This window comes from Mchenga conophoros, linkage group LG5 (genome assembly GCF_057382185.1).
Source record: "Mchenga conophoros isolate Kocher_MC1m ecotype Shallow Benthic linkage group LG5, M_conophoros_male_GT1.1, whole genome shotgun sequence".
NCBI classification, from domain to species: domain Eukaryota; kingdom Metazoa; phylum Chordata; class Actinopteri; order Cichliformes; family Cichlidae; genus Mchenga; species Mchenga conophoros.
This window is the reverse complement of record NC_140530.1, coordinates 5,212,392-5,235,436: the sequence shown is the minus strand read 5'-3', so window position 1 is coordinate 5,235,436 and position 23,045 is coordinate 5,212,392. Positions and strand designations below refer to the sequence as shown.

Genomic DNA, 23,045 nt, shown 5'->3' with positions numbered 1-23,045 from the left:
ATAATTGAGTACCCAGAGAGAACCCAAGTAGACATCGACAGAACGCGCAAGCTCCGCACAGATGGTGGGGATGAACCTACGACCTTCTTGGTGTGGAACAACCGTGCTAACCACCACCCCACTGTGTGGGCATCAGATGTTGGATTTACTTAATTCAATAGTGGACATTGGTTGCACACAACTGTTTTGCTTTGGCAGAAACTTAAGCAACTGAGTTAAATCAACACAACTTATTCATACTCAATGAACATGTGCATTTTGTGTTGATAAAATGCAATTGAAACATGTTTAGATGCAGTAAGTTGAGCTCTAGGAATATTGTAATGCTTCACAATTTTGTCATTTTATTTCAACACTATTCAATAACTTTTACCCCAGTACTACTTGGTCACTTAAATACTACATGCTGTCTTCATATTACATAATGTTCAACAAAGTCTAGAGTCTGGTCATTCAACCTAAAAATTGCATGGATTTACAATGACTATCCTCATCCAGGTTGCAGGGGGGGGGCTGGGGCATAACCCTGAAGTGATAGGTTAAGAGGCAGGGTACACCCTGGACAGCTCACCAGTCTATAACATAGAAACAAACAACCATTTGTCACATTCACAGGTAATTTAGAATCACCAATTAACCTAAATCTAATAACTGCATGACTTTTAACTGAATACCCAGAGAGAAACCACTGCAAACGAGCCAGATTGTGGATTTGAACCAAGGCCCCTCTTGCTGTGAGGTAACAGCACTAATCACCACGCCACCAATCCAGGCTTAACAAAAGTAGGAAAGCTATGATTTCAAGGCTTGATGCTGAATTTTCTATACATTTTTGTCCTTGACAGGTTAAACCACAATAAATAGCGATAGCATACACGTGGTGTGTGTGTGTAGTTGTCTGCCTCTTATTACCCTGGTGATTTCCCTGCAGTTTGAGATCTCGTGCGATCTTGTGAATTTCATGAGTCCAGCAACTTACCACTCTCACTAGATTGTATCATGACATCTAAACAAGAACAAATTAAGTTCTTGAATTTCATACAGATCCTACATGATTTTATTACGTTCAAGATAAAAACATGAAATTTCAGACTGGGAGGGTGTCGCAAGATTTAACATTGCTATATTATTGACTTACTTCACTTGAACATGATATGAACAAATTAATCTCTCTGTATATCATGTCGTTTCTACACTATATAGTTACACTTAACTTTAAAGCATGAGGCAATTATGTTAACTACACGCAAGATGCTTACATAAATCCAAGAGATGGCCGGTCCCTCCTGGTGTCAGCGGTGAAATCACAGATGGTCAGTCTGAAATATTAACAGGAGATGTGAAATAGTCTCAGCCCCTCTCAAGGAGTCGGCTTTGAAGAGGACAAATATATTTTACATATATATATATACATACATACATCGTGTGAGTGTCTGTGTATGTATCTTTATCTCATTAATGACACAAGTGGACTAAATATAGATGTGACCTGAGAACCTGACTGCTGGACAGCTGTGCACCACTTCAGCAGCCCCGCCCACCAGCCTGTGGGTGACACACCTGCCTCTCAAGGTGTGAATGATGTGATATTTGAGGGAGTGGGAGGTGGTGAGGGTTACGTGACCAATAGAGAAATGTATGATGTCACTCAAAGCTTGGCTTGCTTGCTTAAGTAACCACGGTTACCCCATTGCTGTCATCAGCAGAGCCAGCAGTTTCATTAAGGCATGAGGCCAAACGCACATTAAAGTGTAGACGTTGGTTCTTTTAGTTTGGTGTTCCGGAATTTTTGCTTTCAACAAAATCACACCTTGATACTCTTACATTTTATTAAGACACTCTTTACACACATTTGAAATGTGTAAAGTTTTACAGCCAGTCTGTAAGGTTATTAGTGTCTCACTTACTCTGCCTTGGACGGGCTAGCGCTGTCAGAGTGGAATGACCCATTATGACTAATGCATAAAACTCTCCTCCTAATGTGACACTGGGCTGGCACTTTGCCTAAGGCTCTTACCTCCACCTTTGGGGATGGTGAAACAATTTAGGTGCAGCCCCGATGTCTAGACTTATTGCTTAATAATCTTATTGCTTTAACTTGCAAATTTGAATAAAAAGTAGTCCAAATGAAATCTGGAACGTTTTTCTTTGTACAGCTGTTTTCAGTTTCAAGTCATATGTTATAGACTCTGAGGACCTCAGTTAGCCTTTTGTGGCCAATAATGGTGATGGTGATTATGTGGCTATTAAACCTTTTTCTGCTGTTCAAAACATTTTGGTTACTTCAAACGAGAGATTTTCTCACCTTGTGTTTCCGTGTTCTGTTTTAAACCAGACCAGAGAGCAGGGCCAAAGCCATGTCCCATATTTTTTTGCAACAGCTTCTTGCAGCCATCAGGTGAGGCAAGCAATGTGTAAAACATCTTTTAACATGGCAACATGAATACAGTGAGACAAGATACTGTATGTAGGAAACAGAAAAATGTATAAATCCAGTTTGCATTGAGCTTGAAGAAGCATGTGTATTAGTTATATAAAATCCAGAGCAAAACAAATGTGCTTTTTTGCTGAGACATTGGAGATGTTCACTTAGAGACTCGAGCACATGTTGTGTGTTTTATTGCCACAGAGCCTAAGACTTCCAACACCCCGGCCCAAGGGGTGGATTATGTCACCTGAAAGCCCTTTTAATCATCATGTTGGAATGTCCTGGAGCAAATGTGTCACATCAACCTCTTTAGAATTCACATTTACTCCTAACACTCTTTTAATGTCACGGGATTAGCACCACCTGACAGATGTTTTATTCTGGTCAGTTTGTCTGTTTGAGCAGCTAAGCAACACACACACACATCACTAAGCAGAACACAAATGGAGGTTTTGGCCTGTGGGACCAGTGGTGTACAACTGATCTGGCCCGTCGGGTTTTACTGTGAGACTAAAAAGTGTGCTTGGTGCATTCCTAAACAGAGACGCTAGGTGAATACCTCTTCAGGGGCTTGATGTGGTGATGCAACATGACGGTCACATTTCTCAACAACCTTTAGAAGACATTGTATTATTTTGTCCCGGCAATCCCTGAGCCCCCCCGACTCAGCCAAATCTGCTGTCCATATGGAGTAGGAGCATTTTTTTGTAGTTTCTCCAAAACCACTGCTCTTTCAAGGCTGGATGAAACAATGGTGTACTGTTGACATTCAGCATGACTGTTGATTGGGGCGACATTTGCAGAATTCAAGGGCTACTGTAATTGTTACTTATAACATGTATGTAACTTTGTAATTTTAACATGTTGTCGCCTCTTGGCCAGGACTCCCTTGAAAAAGAGGTTTTTAATCTCAATGGGACTTTTCCTGGTAAAATAAAGGTTAATAATAATACTCATTTGAGTAGCTGTTGTAATAAACTGATTGGAGAAAGAACACACTGAGCACTTTTATTCTTTTATTTCCAAGTATGCAACTTTATGACCCATTTGGCAGGTAGCTAAAACAAATGTTTGTTCTTATATTAATGGGTTGCCTGTAACCTGGTGGATGCTAATAGGTCGACATAGTATTTTTAACAACTGGTAATGTGAAGGTTCCACAGCTGACTCCCGGGGAGCCCAAGAATAAGAAATAAGACTTAGTCTTTTACTGTCACTATCCTTTTTCAGTTTATCATTTTTATCCATTCTTGCTATTCATCTTTCATTTGTTTTTGTTTTTCTCATTTTCTGTTTTGCACCTTGCATTTTTAATGCCATTTAGAATGTTTGAGTAATCTGCTGTTGCTTGTTTGTTGAAAGCATCAGCTATGCTTAATAAATCATAACATTTGTAATTCGACAGAATTAGCCTTTCTGCTTCTCAGCTTGTATGTTTTTTTTAATACATGTACCATAAAGTGCACTGCTGACCTGATAAAGATATGAACATGACCAAAATAGCTGGATGAGGATCCAGAAATCTGCAGGCAGGGATTTTCCAGAGTAAACAAGGACAATGTGTAATATTTATAAACCTTGTCTAACAGAAGCGATGTTCATTCAAGACAAAGTTCAGAGTGTTATGACATGATGAAGTTCTCAGTGCCACAGCTTCACTGACTCTCCTCCAGGTGTGGCTTTGTGTTTAAAGGTAAGCTTAGAGCATTAGCTCACTCCCAGCTTCCATCACAACAAAGGCCGATAACAGGCTGAGGCTGTGGATGTTTGCTTTACTTGAGGGCTCATTCATCAGCTCAGAACAGAAACACATCTTTCTGTCAGTGCAGGATTGAATCAGTTCTGCTGCAGCCGGTCTTTCTAACCGTACGGGTTAAGAGGATGAAGGAACATTTCAGGCAATTTGCAGTTGGTGATGTCAGAATTACACAGTTGAAACTTTTGGGCTGTAATGCCACGTTTTTTTCTTCCTGTGTGAAGACATGGGGAGCCAATTTGGAGCAATGCATAATTTGGATGCCTCCTCCGTATCGAGCAACATCCCCTGGAATCCAAAGCTCCCCGCTGAGTGCCTGCTACTTGCCCATGCATATTTCATGAAATCAGAGGCTGATTAACTGAATGGGTGCGAATAGTCAGATTCATCAAAATAATCACTTAATATAAAGATCTTTTTATTTTAGTATAGGCGAAATTACCTTTTAGATAAGACATGACATTTTATAACATTGTGCATATATTTTAATTTATAATTGCAGTGCACAAAAACAGTTCATTAACTGGCAGGAACTAAAGGAAAGTACAACTAAATTCGCTATAAAATAAAATAAAATACTGGATAGCTATGAAGTAACTGATTCCACTTTTTGTGTGTAATAAGAGATTAATAAGAACAGAGGTTAGCTGTCTTTTAAGCACATTACTTTATTATCTTAGTTAGCTAACTCTCAAGAAAACTTTTTTCTTCTCTGGTTTACTTGTTAGACTCTGCAGCAGTTCTACGTGAGCAAGACATTTCATCCCCAAATTGAGTTTCACATAAGTACCCAGTATTTTGTTATCTTATTTTCTATAGGCAGGGTAACAGATGAATGTAACTTCCAGCTCTGAAGAGTGTCTTAAACCTGCGTTCTACTGAATGGCCCCACGAGGGAGCAGACCTTGCAGTTGACAAAAGAAATTAGATAAAAGTCTGATGAGTTTAAAGGCTCAGTTGCTAGTTTTGGGTTATACTTAATGTCACATTAAGTCCATAAGAACGCTAATGACCTGTCACATGTCTGCCTGGTACAGAGCCGCATTTATCACAACCAACATGGTAGTAGCTGATGTCTGTTTCTCTATGAAGGCCTTAATTTCTAATGTGTTAAATTAGATACGCTGTATTTCCTCTGCATCGCCAAGGTCCTCATTAAGAGAAAACTTATCTGCTGAGATGATGAATCTTACAGTAATTTGCTCATTAACTCGTAGTTCTACCTCTGTTCCAACACACATTAAACACATTTGTCTTCTGTCTGTTTCCCATCAAGGACCACAAGTTTTCCACACTATGCAAACAACCAAAGTCTAGCTCTAGCATTTGTTGAAAATGAGAAAGTTGGAAGTCAGGTTGATTCTATTCCATGGGAATCTATATATGCACTCATAGATTGTCAACCACAAGAAGTCAGTAATTTATAGGCTAGATGCAACTCACAATGCATCAAAATTACTTTATTTCTTTGAATACTATTTCATTCACTTCCATATTCACACACACATGCATCAGCCCACATTTGCTAATTTTAGTCTTGACCTAAATGATTGCTTATTTGTTCCTCAGTAGTCAACATGAAGCTATTAAACTCAATCAGTGCACAGAGGAGAAAAGTGTAACATCCTGTTGACTGGCACAGGCAGCAGTCAGAGCACATGTCTGTCAGTGCTTCCTCTTTGCTTGCTCTGCTCCGTCCAAACACACAAACAAGCTGCACTGCCAAACGAGGCAGGTCAGCCACTAACACAGACAAGCTGACACAAACACAGACCTGGCATTGTGATGCTCATTTTTCCAGTTTTATTCATCAAAACTGACTGTGTTTGGTGACACTGTTTTAACAATATAAGTGGAAAGCTTCATTCTGTTTTGTGCAAATCGGCACCCTTTTGGGTAGAAAGGTGGTCAGACAGTGGGCTTTTGTTTCTTCCACCCAGGTGACAGTTTTTGATTTAGCTCGAGCCATAGCTCTTGTGGGTGCTCGGTACATTCATGTGCAAATCCAAACACAGATGGAGCTCAGCATGGATCCACTCTATGCAGGGATTAGAGTCTAGATTTCAGCACATATTATTCTTATGAAACAGTCCACTGACAGCATGCTTTGCACTTACTTATAAATGGCCTTTAGCTACTTTACCCAGTGTTAGAGATATGGGGCAGGGCTGCTTTGTCCCCTACAGTGCCTGGCCAAAGGAGATTCCAGAGCATGACAACACCCACTTCCCTCCTCTCTTCACAGTTCACCTTTGTCCTGCAAATCAGCCTGCAGACTGAGGCCCATGTGAAGGTCAGTCATCTCCATCTTCTGAGCCTATGTGCTGACTCTTTGTGCGCAGGCTACATATTTCTATAGTGCTGCCATGATGCTGTCAGTCACTGACTTCAGAGGATATGTGTTCTAATCCTTCGTGTTCTACAAGAATTTGCAGACTAAAAGGTTTTGGCAGAAATTCCCAAAACCTTTTAGTCTCCCCGTCAATCAGTGATTTGGAAAAAATGTTCCCATAATATTTTATTTATACTTTGAGTACACATTACACTCTGAACATAGTTAGCCTGGAAGCAATTTAATGCATTTATTCTTTTAGCCAGAAACACGCAGACGGACTGAATCAAAAACATTCCAAAAATTAAATATCTCCATTATGTTTCACTGTATTTCCACCCATAATTAAATAATGCCATTCCAGGCAAACTAGAGTCAGTTGAGACATCAACAGAAATGCGTATAAACTATTAAGAAAGCAATGACACATGATAAAGACAGGATGTGTAGATCATTTACATGATGATCACGTCACATGCAGCATTTTGGTGACCCATGTGTGAACTCCTGAGCAGATGCTGGTGTTTGAGGTGCACCGTGTGCCCTGTGTAATGAGGGGACTGCATGATTAGGTGGCTAATGTGAACCAGCTTGTCTTTTGGTGTGGTCTGAGATAGCTTGTGCATTTCGCAATTAAAATTTTGAAAAGGCAATAATAGGGAGTCATGTGTAGCCAAAGAAGCAAACTAAAAGACAATATAATATTATTATTATTGTTATTACTCATCATCATCGTCATCATAACATCTGGTCCTGACCAGGTTCTAAAATGATTATTTATTCACAACCTCAGCAACACATATGTGTGCTGATATGTGTGCGGTGTGCTTAAGCGCTTTGATTAAATTGAACTGAAATTAATTATTTATTCAATAAAAATGAGGCCAAAATGCTGAAACTGTGTAAATGTGCCCCATGCTTCAACACCTTGTACAAGAAATAACAATAACTTGCAGATTTGCTGGTGAGCGTTAGATTATTGTCCTCTTGCATGAGTCTGGCTGAGTCAAGCTTTGCCTCTAGAAAGATTTAGTATACAAAGGTGTTTACAGGATACGCAGGTCCTGTGACAACAAAACAAGCCCCAATCATCATCCCTCCACCACCCACCACCCACCATGCTTGATAGTTGTTATGAGGTGTTTGTGCAGATATGCTTTGTTTGCTTTTCACTAAATGTGGCTTCATGGTGATTAAACAACACAATTAGCGGGTGTAGGAACAAAATGGCACTAAATTTAATTCAATTCAGTTTTTTATATAGCACCGAATAACAACAACAGTCACCTCTAGGTGATTTATATTGTCAAGTAAAGACTCGACAATAATACAAAGAAAACCCCAACAATCAGACGCACCCCTTTGAGCGAGAACTTGGTGACAGTGGGAAGGAAAAACATCTTTTTAACAGGAAGAAACCTCTGGCAGAACCAAGCTCAGGGAGGGGCAGCCAACTGTTGGAACCAGTTGGAGGTGATGGGAGGGAGACATGACAAAAGACACACTAACAGGAGCAACATCTTTGGTGTCTCCCACCAGACAGCGGAACAAATCTAAATTCATGTTGTAGCAGATATGCCTGCTGCTACACATTCCACGTCAGCCCACTAGAGAGTTCATGTGTTTCCTGTTTGAGCTGTTTATTGGCTCTTTGGTGACAGGCTGCCACTTTTAGAATGATAGAATTCTTCATTAATTTCATTTTGAGAATTCTTTGAATGTCACGTTTCTTCTTCTTTGAATGTCACGTTTCTTCTTCTTTGAAGACAGTTTCTCATTTTCCTCTCCTCTCCTGTTTTTCTCGTGTCTTTCTAGACCTCCGAGAGTGAAGCGATCCCACGTTAACAGCAGCATTAACGTCACAACTTTATTGACTTTTTATGAGGAGAAAGACAAAAAAGGGTATTTCTGGAGTAGCACCATTAACTAAAAGCAGTGACAGGCTGCAGTATATGAAAAATAAGCTATTGATAATAGAAATAAACAAGTGACGTACAATCACGTCTCTGTACTTTATCGGAAATATCAATAAAAATCTACTTTTGAAAGTTATGTGAGTATCATACAGGGAAGTGCAAGGATTCAACCAGGAATTATGCACTAAACCTGCTATTCCACATCATCCTGGGTCATTTTAACCTTTGGTTCTAACAGTTTGGCCCCCATGTGATCACTAAACCATACAACAAGGACACCAGCAAACCCTGAGCCAGATGCTCACGAGTCACCCCACATGTGAAGTATGTCTGTCTGAGCCTCAGCTCCAGCCTTTCTAAAGGCTCGTCTGTGTCTGGCTGCGTTGCCTGGACATCACACTGGGCTTCTACAAATCTCACTCATGTGTTTTGAAGTCCCACTCAGTGTTTTATAGCAGGCTTAGCCTGATCTTGTTATGTCCATGCAAAACCCAAGTTTGTTCTCTACACCATGGCAAGCTCTGTTTTTCATCTTGTTATCGTACACTGTGTCATCTGTACGACATCACACGAAGCTGCATTTAACTCAAAGGAGTGGCACAGACAAATCTATTTTTATATGTGGAAAAACAAGACAGCTGGGCCAGGGTACAGCAGATTTTATTTTTTTTTAAAGTAGACCTACTAGCAAGTTTTGACATGTCCTTCCACTGACCCAGCTCTGAACACTCTGAATCTATTGTTTTACCTCATCTTTCATCTCCACTTGAAAGCAGGCCCACTCCCCTGGCAGCGGCCTTATCTGCGATCAGGGCCGATGTGTTTATCACACCACTTCACCTCAGGCCCTGACAGTTCCTCATTAGGACTTTTATATGAGCTGCTGGGTGTCGTCCAGACTTACGATTGTGTTACTTTGCTGCAGCATGATGAGTGAGTCCATTCAAATGTCATGCATGCCACATTTCCACCCAAACACTTGGTCTCCCTGTGCTCTTTGAACCCACACTCCTAATTTATGATAAATTTAAAATGACGCCCAAGAGGGATACTTCAAATAAAAGACACAAGATAGGCCTAGCTGTAAACTTGCTTAGCTTTATCCCAGTTGCTGTTTAAGGGTCATGCTCCCTGAGAACATATGAAAATTGGCTAAAGCTAAGTTAGTTCTTTAACATGTGTGAATGCAGAGACACGCTCAGATGGATTACATGTATATTTATGCCTCCAGGGAGTCGTGTACTCAGACAGGTAATCCAAAACAGACTTGTGTTTGAAGGAGATTGGTCCATTGTGTGCAGTCAAGATAGCTCATGGCCTTGTGTCATGAATGATGTGCAACTGGCAGGAGACAGACAGCATCATGAGTTATGAAGTGAGCACACGGTTCTTGTTTAACCAAGGTTACAGCCTTCAATTTAAGAGGTACATGCGAGACCCTTCAAGATGCAGCAGTGGACAGAGGCTTAAGTTTACTCTGGGGACCAACAACATGGCTCTGAAGGAAAAATGAGGGAGTCCAGAAACACAGTTGCACTGCTCATATAATATTTTACTGCACAAAGCAAGCTATGAGAGGAGAAAGATAGCAGAATGCATTCAGTTCAGCACCTTCCTGTCAAAGTAGATGATGACTCTGGTATATGTGGAATATTAGGAAATAATCATTTTGTACATTTGCCAAAATTCTTGATCTCCACAAAAGGGACATTTTGAGAAATTTCCAATGGGTTTCTGGAAACTCCACCCATATTTGGTATACCAGAAGGCAATATTACAACACAGAGTAAGGAAGTTGAACAAGTTTGATCTTTAAGTTTCTAAAACTATATTTGTTTAGCATGTTGTTAAACAACAACCCAACCCTCCCCATCCCAGTGATCTGGTAGATGTCAAGAGGTTAACATAAACACTACAATTAGCAGAAATTACAAGCCACCACTCTATATTTCTTGACAAACAACAGAAAACAGATGTGTAACAACAAGTTCTCAACACGAACCGACTATACTAAATCATCTTTGGTCACTAAACACATCAGTAGCTTTTAGCAGCGGTGCGTCCTCATTAGAAGACCACAAAACAAGATAGAAACTGCTGAGAGATGCTTTTGAATAAAAAGAATATGAATATAATATCAATAAAAACGATCATCTCGTTAGAGACAATGTTATCCTGTAATACACATGCACTCCACGACACTCTCTGACAGCAGCAGCATTCCCAAACACTGCTCAGGAACATCTTGAGGAACTCACCAAAGAGTCCAAGGCATTAATCCAACTTTTTCCCAGGAAATGTCGTGTGGAACAAGTTTTATCCACAGAATCCACACCCTAAAACCCACCCAGATGGTTTAATGTTGTACTGTGAGCCGCTTACAGACTGTTTATTGGTGAATTGAACATATATCAGCTTGAATTTGCAGCAAACCAACCATACAACGGACCTGAAGACAGTTTGCAGCAACAGTGATGTGTGAACTGTGATCTACTACATGTACTCGAGTGCTTTTTTTGCCTTAGAAGAAGAAAAAGTGTGAAAATAAATTGTTAAAGAGAACGACCTAAAAGATGCCATGCAGGCAGGTAGACAGGTGGACAGGACTGTAATTACTGCTGGGCTCTTTACAGCCCTTTACCGAACAACGTGAACGCATCAATCTTTTTCTCAGTGTCTTGATTATGAAGCTTTATCTGATCAGTTAAACCTCTGGAACGACCCATAACAAATCTGTGTGGGTACATATAGCCTGTCTGAATGTTAAAACACTCTTTTGTTAGGTTTAATCAGACACAAACCTGTTTCCAAAACAGTGCTTTCCTCTGCCCGGGTGCCACTGCACCTCAGTTGGTTCAGCTCACCTGATGAAATGCTGCAGGGGCCTGGGTTTGATTCATCTCTGGACCATTTCCTGTGTGTCATTCTCCTAACGCTGATGGCTTCCAGGTTGTATTTATGCCAATGCAGTCAACTGTTTTTGCTCTTTATGTTGACTGTTTACCTGCACATAACCAAATATCAAATATGATTGGTCAGCACTCAAAGCAAAAAAAAGCAAGACATTATAGACATAACATCTCTATGATATATAAAACTGTACACTGACATTTTTTCAGGTCTCGTCAAACATTCGGTGATGCTACGTGCTCTATGCATGTCATCCTCGAAGAAATCAGATGCTTCATACAAGAATAAAAGCGATCATTCAGAACTGCCTTTGACTGGTTTGCTTCCCTGTAAGAGGACAAGGATCCAAACCATGGCAGCATAACCAGAACCAGAGCAGCCCTCACTGTAGGCCTCAGTGGTTTAGGTTTTTACTTTACTTTACTTTGTCACCTGTCAATGTGAGACTTTTGTCAGTCTCCTCAATATAGAAATGAAAAAGGGGGCTGGAAACAAGTCCAGGGGCATTGTCCTCCTGAAAAGAGCCCTGTGTCTGCTTTATAGGCACGGTTTTAATTCACTCTTTAATTACTGTAATAACAACTCGTTATTTTTAACACCTGTCCTGCCAAATCAAATCTTTAGCAGTTGTATTGTGTGGGCCCATGCCCGCAGAGCCTGCTCTTCATTATGGATCAGGATGGGATCTCCTCCGGAGTCTCCAGCAGGGAAACTTTTTGTACCTCCCCCTCAGCCTGCCTGCTTGGTCCCAACAGCACGTCGATGGTCAAAAGGTTCACATTTGGAGGCGCACAGAGGACCGGCGGCTCTCTACAAGGTAACACAAAGCAGCGTCTCTGCCCGGCTTTATTCCTTAAACAGTATTTGCAGCTTTTCGTCGCCAGCCTGTGCGCCGTCGTTAAAATCAGGCTGAGCTTAATTCCATGGATGTTGCGCTGAGAACTTTTACGCGTCGCTCAGCACAGATGAGCTTTTCCAAACTTTCTCCGGTGTTCACGTTTGTTCCGTGTCTGAATGCGGTGTTGCAGCAACTTTTTTCCCACAGTTATCAGGTGAAGACAGGTTGCTGCTGTTTGTGCGAAAAGATGCAAAGTCTTTCGAAACCCTTCTGTTTGAATCCGCTGTAGCCGCACTCATTTATCAAGAGAAAGTTACAGATGCGATGAAGACAGATTAAAACAGCGGCGAAATTGTAGAGTTGCTTACAGTTTGTTTGCACCATATGGTCGCGAGTTTACTGAGGGGGACTTTTCTTAACGTCTAACGCTGTAAATGAATATTTCTGCCTGCTCTCCAAAGCGAGTTTGCACTGCACAGATGAAGACTGGTACTGAAAACTTTTTTTAAAGTAAACACTATTTTGTCAGGCCTTGTCAGAGCGATGCATTACTTACTTCAGCTGTGTGTGTATAGGTGTATGTGTGTGTGTGTATAGGTGTATGTGTGTGTGTGTGTAGGTGGGTGTGTGTGTGTGTTTTGGCAGGCAGAAATGAAGGAATTCCCCCCCCCTCCCTCACAGCTCTGGGAAACACCAGGCTGCTGTATTTCCATTCCTCTGCAGCCGTTCCTTGCCAGCTTTTATTGTGTCTGCTGCAGTAAAGGTGCATGACACTTTCACTGACACACTGTCATGAGCCAACTTGTAGGTGTGGTAACAGAAAGCCTCCAGAATAGCATGAAGTAAGCTGCTATTGCATTACATCGGATACATCTGTATGAAAAGGGGCAGTTAAAAGGGGCTAGCATTGTGCACCTCTTTTCCATTAGGATGCTGTGAGATGGAAAGAGTTCAGCCTTGATGCCTTTTGAGAACTTGCCTGCATTTCAGAGGCAAATGTTGCTAGCATCACATTTCAAAAGTTGGTACAATTTCCAGCAAATGGGGGAAAGTTTCTTGCGGTAGCTCCAGCTACACTTGTTCACATTGGTGGTTTAAAACCAGAAATTTCAAGGACCTGTGCTGTTGCCTGCTTTTCGACACTAGCACCACTCATGTTTGCAGCTAAAACGAATGGAAATATGCTCTGGATTAGGCCCCAGTACTGTGTTGGTGAAAAGGGTTCTAAGAGAGTGTAATACACAGTTGCCACAGAGTGAATAACAGCGTTGCAATAATTGGCTCATTACAGGTCTCTACTTTATATAAATTTGGCTTCGATCTTGTGTAGTTCCCCTACTTTCTGGACCCATATAATTATGATGGAGTCAGATTTTAACCACCTAATTGTGATTCACTTTATGGCAGGCTCTGACAGGAATTTCCTCCAAACCTCCGGGAACTTTTTTGAAAAATCATAGTGATAAATGCTTCTGATAGTTTCTTGACACTGGCTTTAATGCCAACATTTTGATTTGTGTTTTTATTTATAAAGTTTTATATTGAGAATTTATGGCATGAGGTAAAACAAACAAACAAACAAACAAACAAATAAACAACAAAACAAATTAAAGAAATTAGTTTTTAATTTAAAACATATAATGAGCTAAGCAGTTCAAATCTGTTTAGGCCATGAGCTGTTTTGCTCATCAGATGTATTACTCATGACTCAGGTGGGATTAACAGACGATGCGGGTCCTTGTTTGGAGCAGAATTTCTTTTTTTCCTGACAACAATGTTCATAGGAATTCTCTGTGGAATTCAGTGCTTAGAAACGTAATGTCAGTCCAAGAAGGTAGGGTGTATTTATTTGCAGAGATGACCGAAAGGTCAGGGAAAAATGTACCTAGTATCGCTGATGATGAATTAGATCAGTCCAAAAGCATTTTTACAAAAGCATAATATGTAGTTCTTGGAACGCTCTCAAAGTTAGAACATGTAGTGTAAGGCAGCATGGGTTTTTGGCACATTCTGTATGGTAAAATAAGTGAAAGATTTTTTCCTTCCTGATGAAGTGAAATAATAAAGTAAATAAAATCACTTTGAGTCTGAAACTTCCAACAAGAATCATTATTTAAAGGAGGCCAAGCACTTTGGTCCCTACCCTGCTAATTACCTTAGAGAATGTGCTTTTCTTAAAGTGTAATGACTTTCCAACAAACTCAGCAGCCAGACTGTTTTGAGGCATCTCATGTATGTTCAGCTATTAGACTGCTAGAGGTTGATTGCAACACAAGATTATGAGAGGAATGTTTTTATGGAGATAATCACAGATGCACTAGAAATTTAGAAGCTGGGCAGATTCCAGGTTTCATCATCACAGCCTGCATAATGATTCATAACAGTGCACTCCAGCTGATGATAATGACAAGTATGTAGTCTTAATGTTAAAAAGATGGCAAGGCTGTAAAAATTGGACTCTTATGCGCTAAACTGGGAAGCCAGAGGTTGATTTTCTTGCATTTTGAGAAATAAACCTGTCTTTCTGTCTTTTTTCCCTGTTTCTTGCAGAGCAGAGGTGATTCGCATGAGTCATTAAAGATAATCTAAAGACTTGATCTTCATCATTACTGAACATATACCAGGTGCCATGGCTCAAGCTGAAGTAGTACTACTGCAGTGTGCGCTGTTTTTTTTCTACTCGAGTGTCTGTTTGTGCCAGCTTGATTGCACTGGCACAAACTGTCCCCTGCTGGACAACTGTATCGAAGAAGTCCTGGAGAGCGGTGCCTGTTGTGCTTCGTGCTTACAAAAAGGATGTGCGTGCGAGGGATACCAGTACTACGACTGCATCAGTGCTGGGTTCAAGAATGGCAAGGTGCCCGAGGGAGACTCCTACTTTGTTGACTATGGTAGCACCGAGTGTTCCTGTCCTGTAGGAGGGGGCCGGATCAGCTGCCACTTCATCAGCTGTCCTGATATGCCACCAAACTGCATCGAGGTTTCCGAGCCTGCAGATGGCTGCATGCAGTGCGAACGAGTTGGATGTGTTCATGCTGGACAAAAGTTTGAGGCTGGATACTCCTTCCACATTGACCCTTGCCGTGTTTGCCACTGCCCTAATGAAGGGGGGAAGCTCATGTGCTACCCGGTACCAGACTGTGATCCGCAGCAAGTTCATAAACCCATGTTAGCTGCACCCACAGAGGATAATACAGTCATCAGGCATGATAATTTCCCATACAGGTTTGATCAACAAGGCCACACAGATCAATTTGCCACTCCTTATCACCTTCCTAATGGAAATCTTCCTCTCTTTAAATTGTCACCGCTTGATAAAGAGAAACCAGAAGACTATGATTATGGTCCTACAGACTTTCCAGAGACCTACCCACAGTCTTTGCTGTTTCCCACCCCATCTTCCTCTTCCTTTAAAAAAGTTCTATCTGTGTCCCAAGGCTCTGTCAAACCTGACCGCATCTCTTCTCTTCAGAGCTTTGACAGGCAAGGCAAGCAGGCGCTGAGAGAACGATATGGAGTTCGTGACCATCCTTCAGGCAGAGAAGAAGTGACAGAAAGTCCCCTGAGACTAGAGCAGACTACTGACATGCCAAATATGCGTGCCACATCTTCTTGGCAGTTCTCGCAGGGTCTAACAAGTTTGCAAGGTGTCCTTTTTAATAATTTACGTCCACAGACAGATTTAGACGATTCATTGCATGGCCACAAGAGTTTGGGTAGTGTCGTATTTCCATTACACAGAGAATTAGAGAGTGAAAAACATACTGAGTATCCACATGCGGGTTCAGAAAGTGCCATTTATCCTCAGAGAGGCACTGAAACTAAGGCACATAACAAAAATACATCAGATAGCGTGGCACTGAGGGGTTCTATCAGTCAGACCAATGTGAGTCTTCCACAGAGGGGTACAGAGATCCAATCCAGTCAAGAGAGAGGATCAGATACAGTACATTTTCCACTGTACACCATGGAAAGCTCAGAGGTTCCCATCCATCCTGAGGCGAATTCAAATGGTCCAAAGGAAACGCAGAAGCTACTCACAGTTTATGAGAAGGAAAGGTTGAATGAGGAAGAGATGCAGGGGGAGAAGCAGGAAGAAATAGTAACTTTTCAGAATGTGTCTGGGCCTGAAGGAAAGGATGTGCCTTACACTATCGACACAGTGCAAGAGAGAAGCGAGGAGGACTCAGAGAGCAGCTTTCCAACCAGCATTTATGAAAAGACTACTTCTGAGCCCGTCACTCCTTCCCAAAGGCGGCCTGAATCCCTGACAACACCTGTATTCCAGTCTATCACCACCACCCAGCCACCAATGAGAGTTACACTGGAAGAAAGTCAGCCTGGTGGAGAGCCAAATCAGATGGTGATTAACCGTCACAGTGAAGGAAGACAGGAGGAAAAGGAAGGAGTGAAAGAGATTGAGGAAGATCGCCCTGTTTTACCCATCAAACCCGAGGAGGGTGAGTAAAAAAAAAAAAAGATTACACAAGCCTTGCTATGCATGTTTTCTTCTGGATCCTAATTTGTGCTTTTTTTTAGCATACAAACATAAACGGCAGCATGGATTTTTTAGTACAATTTCCATATGAAACTTGGATTAAAATTGGGGTTAAACTAACAAAAAGCTTGTACAAAATAATTTTTAGACCTGGCAAAAATGTAGATGTGTCTCATGTCACACAGCCTCGCCTCTGTCAGTGCGCCCCAGGGCAGCTGTGGCTACAATGTAGCTTGCCATCGCCAGTGTGTGAATGTAGTGTGAAGCGCTTTGGGGTCCTTAGAGACTAGAAAAGCGCTATACAAATGCAGGCCATTTACCATTTACCATGTCTACCTCAGCCAAGTGTAAAAACGTTCTGTTTCATTCTGTTTCTAATGACAGCCTTGTAACTTAAAAAAAAACATTATTATCATGAATCAAATAGTAAAAGTAAACTTCTGAAGCAGTAGGAACATTTTGAGCAACTTTGTTTCTTGTCCTAAAGAGGAGGAATTTTTCATAACTGCTTTGCTCCTTACTGGGTCGGTGTCATCTTTCTGAACTTAACATTTTCCATTACATTGTAGCAAATTGACCTTGGCAGTAGAGATATGTAAGATTAATCACTTCCCCTTTTTAATAACTTTAGTCGGTTTACACCACAGCTCTAAAACCCATTTTATTTCATGGGTAAGATATACTTGTATATACTATACTGAAAATTGTCTTTTTTAAATGTAATTAAGTACTTTGACATCCATGCAGCACTCACATTTAATAAACAATCAATTTCCAAAAATAAAAGATAAATAACCTGAAATATCTTAGCATATCGTAACATGTAAATTATATTAGTAGTACTTTGTCTCTTTATGATTCAAAGACAATGTTGATCTTTCAAGGCACTTTTGACATTCTATATGTTTCACTCCTGTGTAGCAATGCTGGTACAGTGGAACCCCGGCTTACGAAGACACCATTTAATAAAAAATTCAAGTTACGAAGGCACTTAACGGCAATATTTCTGCCCGTGGTACGGCAAAATGCCCGTGTATCCGTTTCAGAAATGTGTTTTGCTGTTCCACGTGAAAGACGTATTGTTGTTGCAGTGCGCTATTTCGTGTGCTTTTCGTTTGCAATTAGCCTATCGTTCATTCATAATGGGGCCGGCATAAGGCATAAATATGAAATATCATTGCACAGTGTACATACGTACATTAATTAACATAAATGTAAGTTTTAGTATGTTTAGAATTAAATTCCATAATGTTATGTACATGTACACGTACGTATGTATGCATGCATACGTATGCTTTCTTCAGCCTCCACCAAGAACTTCGTCTTCAGCCAGCATCGCCTCACTCAAAAGGCGATGGAAAAAGGTGCTTCGAAAATTTTGACTTACGAAAGACCCTCTGGAACGAGTCGGGGTTCCACTGTATTACTAAACAGCCAATAGCAAAGTATTTTATTGAAATCCATTAGAAGTAATAATCCAGTGGGCCTGTTTTACTGGATTTATGCAGAATCATCTGGGAAATGTTACCTGCAACATGTATGGGAAAAGCCGACCCATTTATGAATGCCTGCTACATGCTAACATCATGAAAACATCCTTCACAGAGATTCTTTGCGTTACATTAATGCAGAAATATATACTTTATTTCTAACATAACTGTTCTGGTTTCTTTGACATCATGCACATATTTGTTTGAGGTTTCTGCCAGTTGTATTGATGTGATACAACCTGTTGTCAAAACCTTTGACACTGTATTCACTGTAGTTTTAATGGATGACACTGACATGTCTGCAAACACTCACCAACTGCTCTCCAAGTCGTAGTGAAACTGTGAAAGTGTGTCCTAAACTGGAAACAGGAGAAGTAACAGTAGTTTGCCTTTGAAATAAAAGTCGCACCTTTTGAAGAGTGTTGTCGAGTGTCTGCGGACACATTGGCATCTTCTTGTATTGGACGTATTGGACGTTTATTCCTGAGAGTCTAGAAACATTATGTTGACGATGTTTTTGATGTAAATTGCATATGCTTGAACTAACATTCGTAGTACCTCATAAATAATTTTAAATACCACATTCATCTATTCATTTATTACAGTCATTTAAGACTGCCTTCCTGATGTATAGTTGTACAAAGTTGCCTGCACTTTCTCTGTCCCATTCTAAATACCAGTCATGTCACATGTGTATGGAAAAAACAGCCACATGTCCCTTGGTGTCAGAGCAGGCACAGAACTAGTGAGTCCAGGATGTGTCTGGAATAGGAGTCAAACACTCCTCCCATGGCAAACATCCGCTCACAGCAGTCTCCCACCCATCACCACCATCCTTCACCCTGAGCTCGCTCAGCTCCCTCGCAGGACCTTATAAATTCTTTCTGGCCACCTGTGTCAGCTGCTTTGATTTGAGATGTTTCTTTGTTGGTAATGTTTTTGTTTCAAAGATTTAGAAATAACATTTCTATGGTATTTATTTACATTGAAAAAAGTTATAGCATTGAAAAAGAAAGACACAAAAATGTGGCTGTAGTTTGAATGACAGGACGTGGTAGTTACACAGATGGTAGACCGCAACGTCGCTGACTCAGTTATATTTAGCTGGTCAAAGCCTTTCATATGGGACTGAGAGATAAATAATCTATTGCTGGTACACGTGAGCTGTTTTTTTTTTTTAAGGATGTGTGTAGCACGAGGCAGCAACAGAACCAGACACTGGTGGCCTGAAGGGCTTAGAGATACAGAGTTACATGTGCAGTGGCTACACTATCCGGTTGTTCAGTCTGACGTCACTAGCCGTGTCTGGGCCTAAACGCCGCTGCAGGTCCATATATCAAACGATCACTATGGCATTACTGAGAGTTGAAAAACTGTCTAAAGTCTTTCATCTTTAATAAAATGATCAGCGTTCTGCTCTACCAGGTGTAACAATTGAGTTTAACATCCAGGCATCCATGAAAACGGAATTTATGACATTTAACGGAGTTAGAAGTTAGCAGGAAGTTAGCTCGCTAGCTTCTATCTAAATACAATATAGCATGTCCTGACTGCGGGGTTTTGAAAACAAATTAAAACGTACAGCTCTGCTATCACTTCCAGCATAAATGAAGACAGAAAACTAAACAGCAGTGACGTTTGTAGGGTTACTGAAGTTTGGCTAGCTGGTATATGCATGTGCTACGTGACAGCTAGCGACACAGCTATGTTAGCATAATATAAACATCATCACGTCATCACTTAACAACCGGATTGAAAAATACAAGCATTGTGACAATTAATAGCATGACCTGAACACTGTAAATCGATAAAATGATCCTGTATAAGACAGGATCATTTAACATTATATGTGTTTATAATGTATTGTATAGTCTGACTAAGGATTTGATTTAAAATCAACTATTTAATCAACATTATTTCATTTGTGGTGTTCCCAGTCAAAAGTGACCACTATAGGAAATGAATGGGAATCCACCCACCCCCCACCCCCTTTGGCCTCTGACCCCCTGAATGGCCCAGTGAATGACCAAATAAATGAAACCAACTGAACGACCCACTGAATGACTCAGTGAACGACTCATTGAACTACCCATTGAACTGAATTTGGTGGTGAAAAATGTTTGTTATGTTAATATAAGACTTGTTAAAACTGACTGGTCCATTGTGACTGGGAACATTCGAGTAAGGGAGGTGGGGGTGCACACAACCAGTTTAAACATAATGACCAAATTCTTTAATTTCATTTTTTCCATAAATTAGCAGTTTTATAATAGGAACTTTGGGTCAATTATTCTGAAAATATGTTAGCAACCAACCCATGTTGTGGAGTTGGGGTTGGCTATTACTTTATCTAAATCTTATACGTTTGTAAAGTCTGCTTATGTCCCCTTAAATGGTGCCACATTTGTAGGGTTGAGCAGCAGAGTTTAGTATGTGGGTTTTACCCTCAAAAACAGTGACAAGTAATCAACTAAACACAAAAGTCATTACTTTTTGTGCTCAGCTGAGGCTGAAGAAGTCACTTGGATGAGTGATGAAACGTTTCTCCCACTGAAAACGCTGCGTCCAGATGAACAGAATCGACCTTTTGGAATGTGCTATATTTAGTTATGTCATAGGAAATTGAGTTTTATTGTTTGAACGGTTTAGAGACCCCAACAATATGGTAAATGGACTGGTTCTTATATAATGCTTTTCTACTCTATCTTGAGCACTTCACATAACTTGTGCTTTCACCCATTCACACCCATTCATGCTCTGATGGATGCATCGAAGAGAAACTTGGGTTAGTATCTTGTAGACTGGAACAGACTAGGATTGAGCCACCAGCCTTCTGGTCAGTAGGTGACCAGCTCTACCCCCTGAGCTACAGCCACCCACAGGAAGCATAATATTATGGCTTAGAAGCCATGATAATAGCCAGGGTTATTCATTAAAAATGCTCCGAAAGGCACCAACAGCACGCACACACTCAGGAAAGAGGTCCAGTTTTAATTATTCAGAGTAGTGCATGAGGCCTACCAAACACTGGCTGTGTCACCTGCCAATCAACGTGGCCATACTCCTTACTGAGATTGGAAGCTATCCATAGAGGACAACATTATTTTCTTTTTCATTCATTTCCTGTTACTCCTCCCTGTGTTAAATACTTTTGGCCTTTTACGAATGAAGAATGTTAGCATGCAGGACTGTAGAGGGTTACTCTGTTAGTGTGTGTGTGCATTCAGCACATTTCATTTTTATTGAGCATGTGGATGATAAAATGTTCATTTGTTAGGAGGCTGGTTTTAATAAGTATTGTGATGAAAGAATGTGACTAGGTAATTTCTGTGCACCACATTTGATTTATTTTCAGGCCATTTGCAAAGTAATTCATTATAATAGGGAAGGATTTTTCTGCAGCATATGTACTGTAGGATGATAAACTAAGGAGAAGTTATCTGTTGGGGTGTGAAAGTGCCCTTATTCCAGATAACATGCTATCTTCAGATAGAAACACTGCAGACTACAGACAGGTAGCTTCTGAAAACCGTAAAGCAAAGATAGAAGGAGATTCTCGCAGGGCTTCTCGACAGGCTGCTGATAAACTGGCATATCATTTCAGGGTAGCACAAGAAAGGCATGAAAGATTTTGCAACTCCTTAACATCTGGCTCAAGATTTTTTTTCTCTTTTCTTTTTTCAAAAACTGGCACTGTGGTAATGTTTTTTCTTGCACATTATGTGTTACAAAATCATGTGCTTATGTTTAAGCATTTGTTGTGCTTTGTGACTTTCTCAGAGTCACCCTGAATTAAATGAATTTCGCTGTCCCTTAGAGCTCGCTACTATACTCATATATTAATCACAATAAAGTAATTATTTTGGAAGTGAAGGAAAATCATTAGTTTGTCATAATAAACCTGCATCCCATCTTTTCTTGCTAACTTTTACATCTTATCAAGTAGGTTACACCTATGCTTTGACCAGTGTGTCTTTGTCCTGTCTTCCTCCCTTCACCCCCAGCTGGTCGCCCCTCCCTGAGCCTGGTTCTGCTGGAGGTTTCTTCCTGTTAAAATTGAGTTTTCCCTTCCCACTGTTAGAGATGGACCGATCCGATATTACGTATCGGTATCGGTCCGATACTGACCTAAATTACTGGATCGGATATCGGAGAAAAATAAAAAATGTAATCCGATCCATTAAATATCACGAAAGCACCTCACAAAACTTGCAACACGCCGTAACTCACCTCAGAACGTTAGCACGTCGGAGCAGTATGCATCACGTGATAGAGCGGCTGTGGCATGCGGGACCTGTGGTCTGGATAGCATTTGGAGCTTCGACAAAGTTATCCCGAGAGAAGTAAAGCAAGTGTGTAAGTCCATCTCTGAATGTTTGTAAAGCATTCCTGCGTTAAGCTTAACAAGCGACTGCCTCTTCTTGCTGCTACTTCAATCATGAAACTGCTTAACGATCAGCTGATCGGCTTTTCTGTCGCGAGTCCGTGTCTCTAGTTTGCTTTTGGCCCACTTTGCACCAGAAAGAGGAAACCAGCGACTGAACAACAGAAGCACGTTTAAGCTTGATCAGCTATTGTTAGAATGTATTTAATATTACTTTCTACACCAGGATCTTTTTCTATGTAGCTGACGCTGGTAACTGTGCAGGGGCGGATCTAGCAAAGTTTAGCCAGGGGGGCCGATAGGGCATTAACAGGGAAAAGGGGGCACAAAGACATACTTTTCTTTCTTATTCTCATTTAAAATGTCGAGCTTTTAATAAATAATTATCTGACACCCAAAATTTTAATTTGATGCAAAATGAATAGAAGTCCATTACTGTATATAGTAACTATTAAGTCTAATATATATACCCTAGTAAGCTATAGTACTTTTT

General features: G+C 40.7%; 1 protein-coding gene across 3 annotated transcripts in view; it reads left to right on the top strand.

Moving 5' to 3' along the window:
• The first annotated feature begins 12,050 nt into the window (after positions 1-12,050).
• fbln2 (fibulin 2) overlaps positions 12,051-23,045 on the top strand; it is a 73,789-nt gene continuing 62,794 nt past the window's right edge. For 2 of the 3 annotated variants that reach the window (XM_085272890.1, XM_085272888.1), the window contains exons 1-2: positions 12,051-12,159; positions 14,731-16,640. In XM_085272890.1, coding sequence (XP_085129016.1) covers positions 14,810-16,640 — 1,831 coding nt within the window. In that variant the 5' untranslated portion in view covers positions 12,051-12,159; positions 14,731-14,809. The remainder of the gene's footprint in view (positions 12,160-14,730; positions 16,641-23,045) is intronic. The other variant, XM_085272889.1, reaches the window with a different exon arrangement.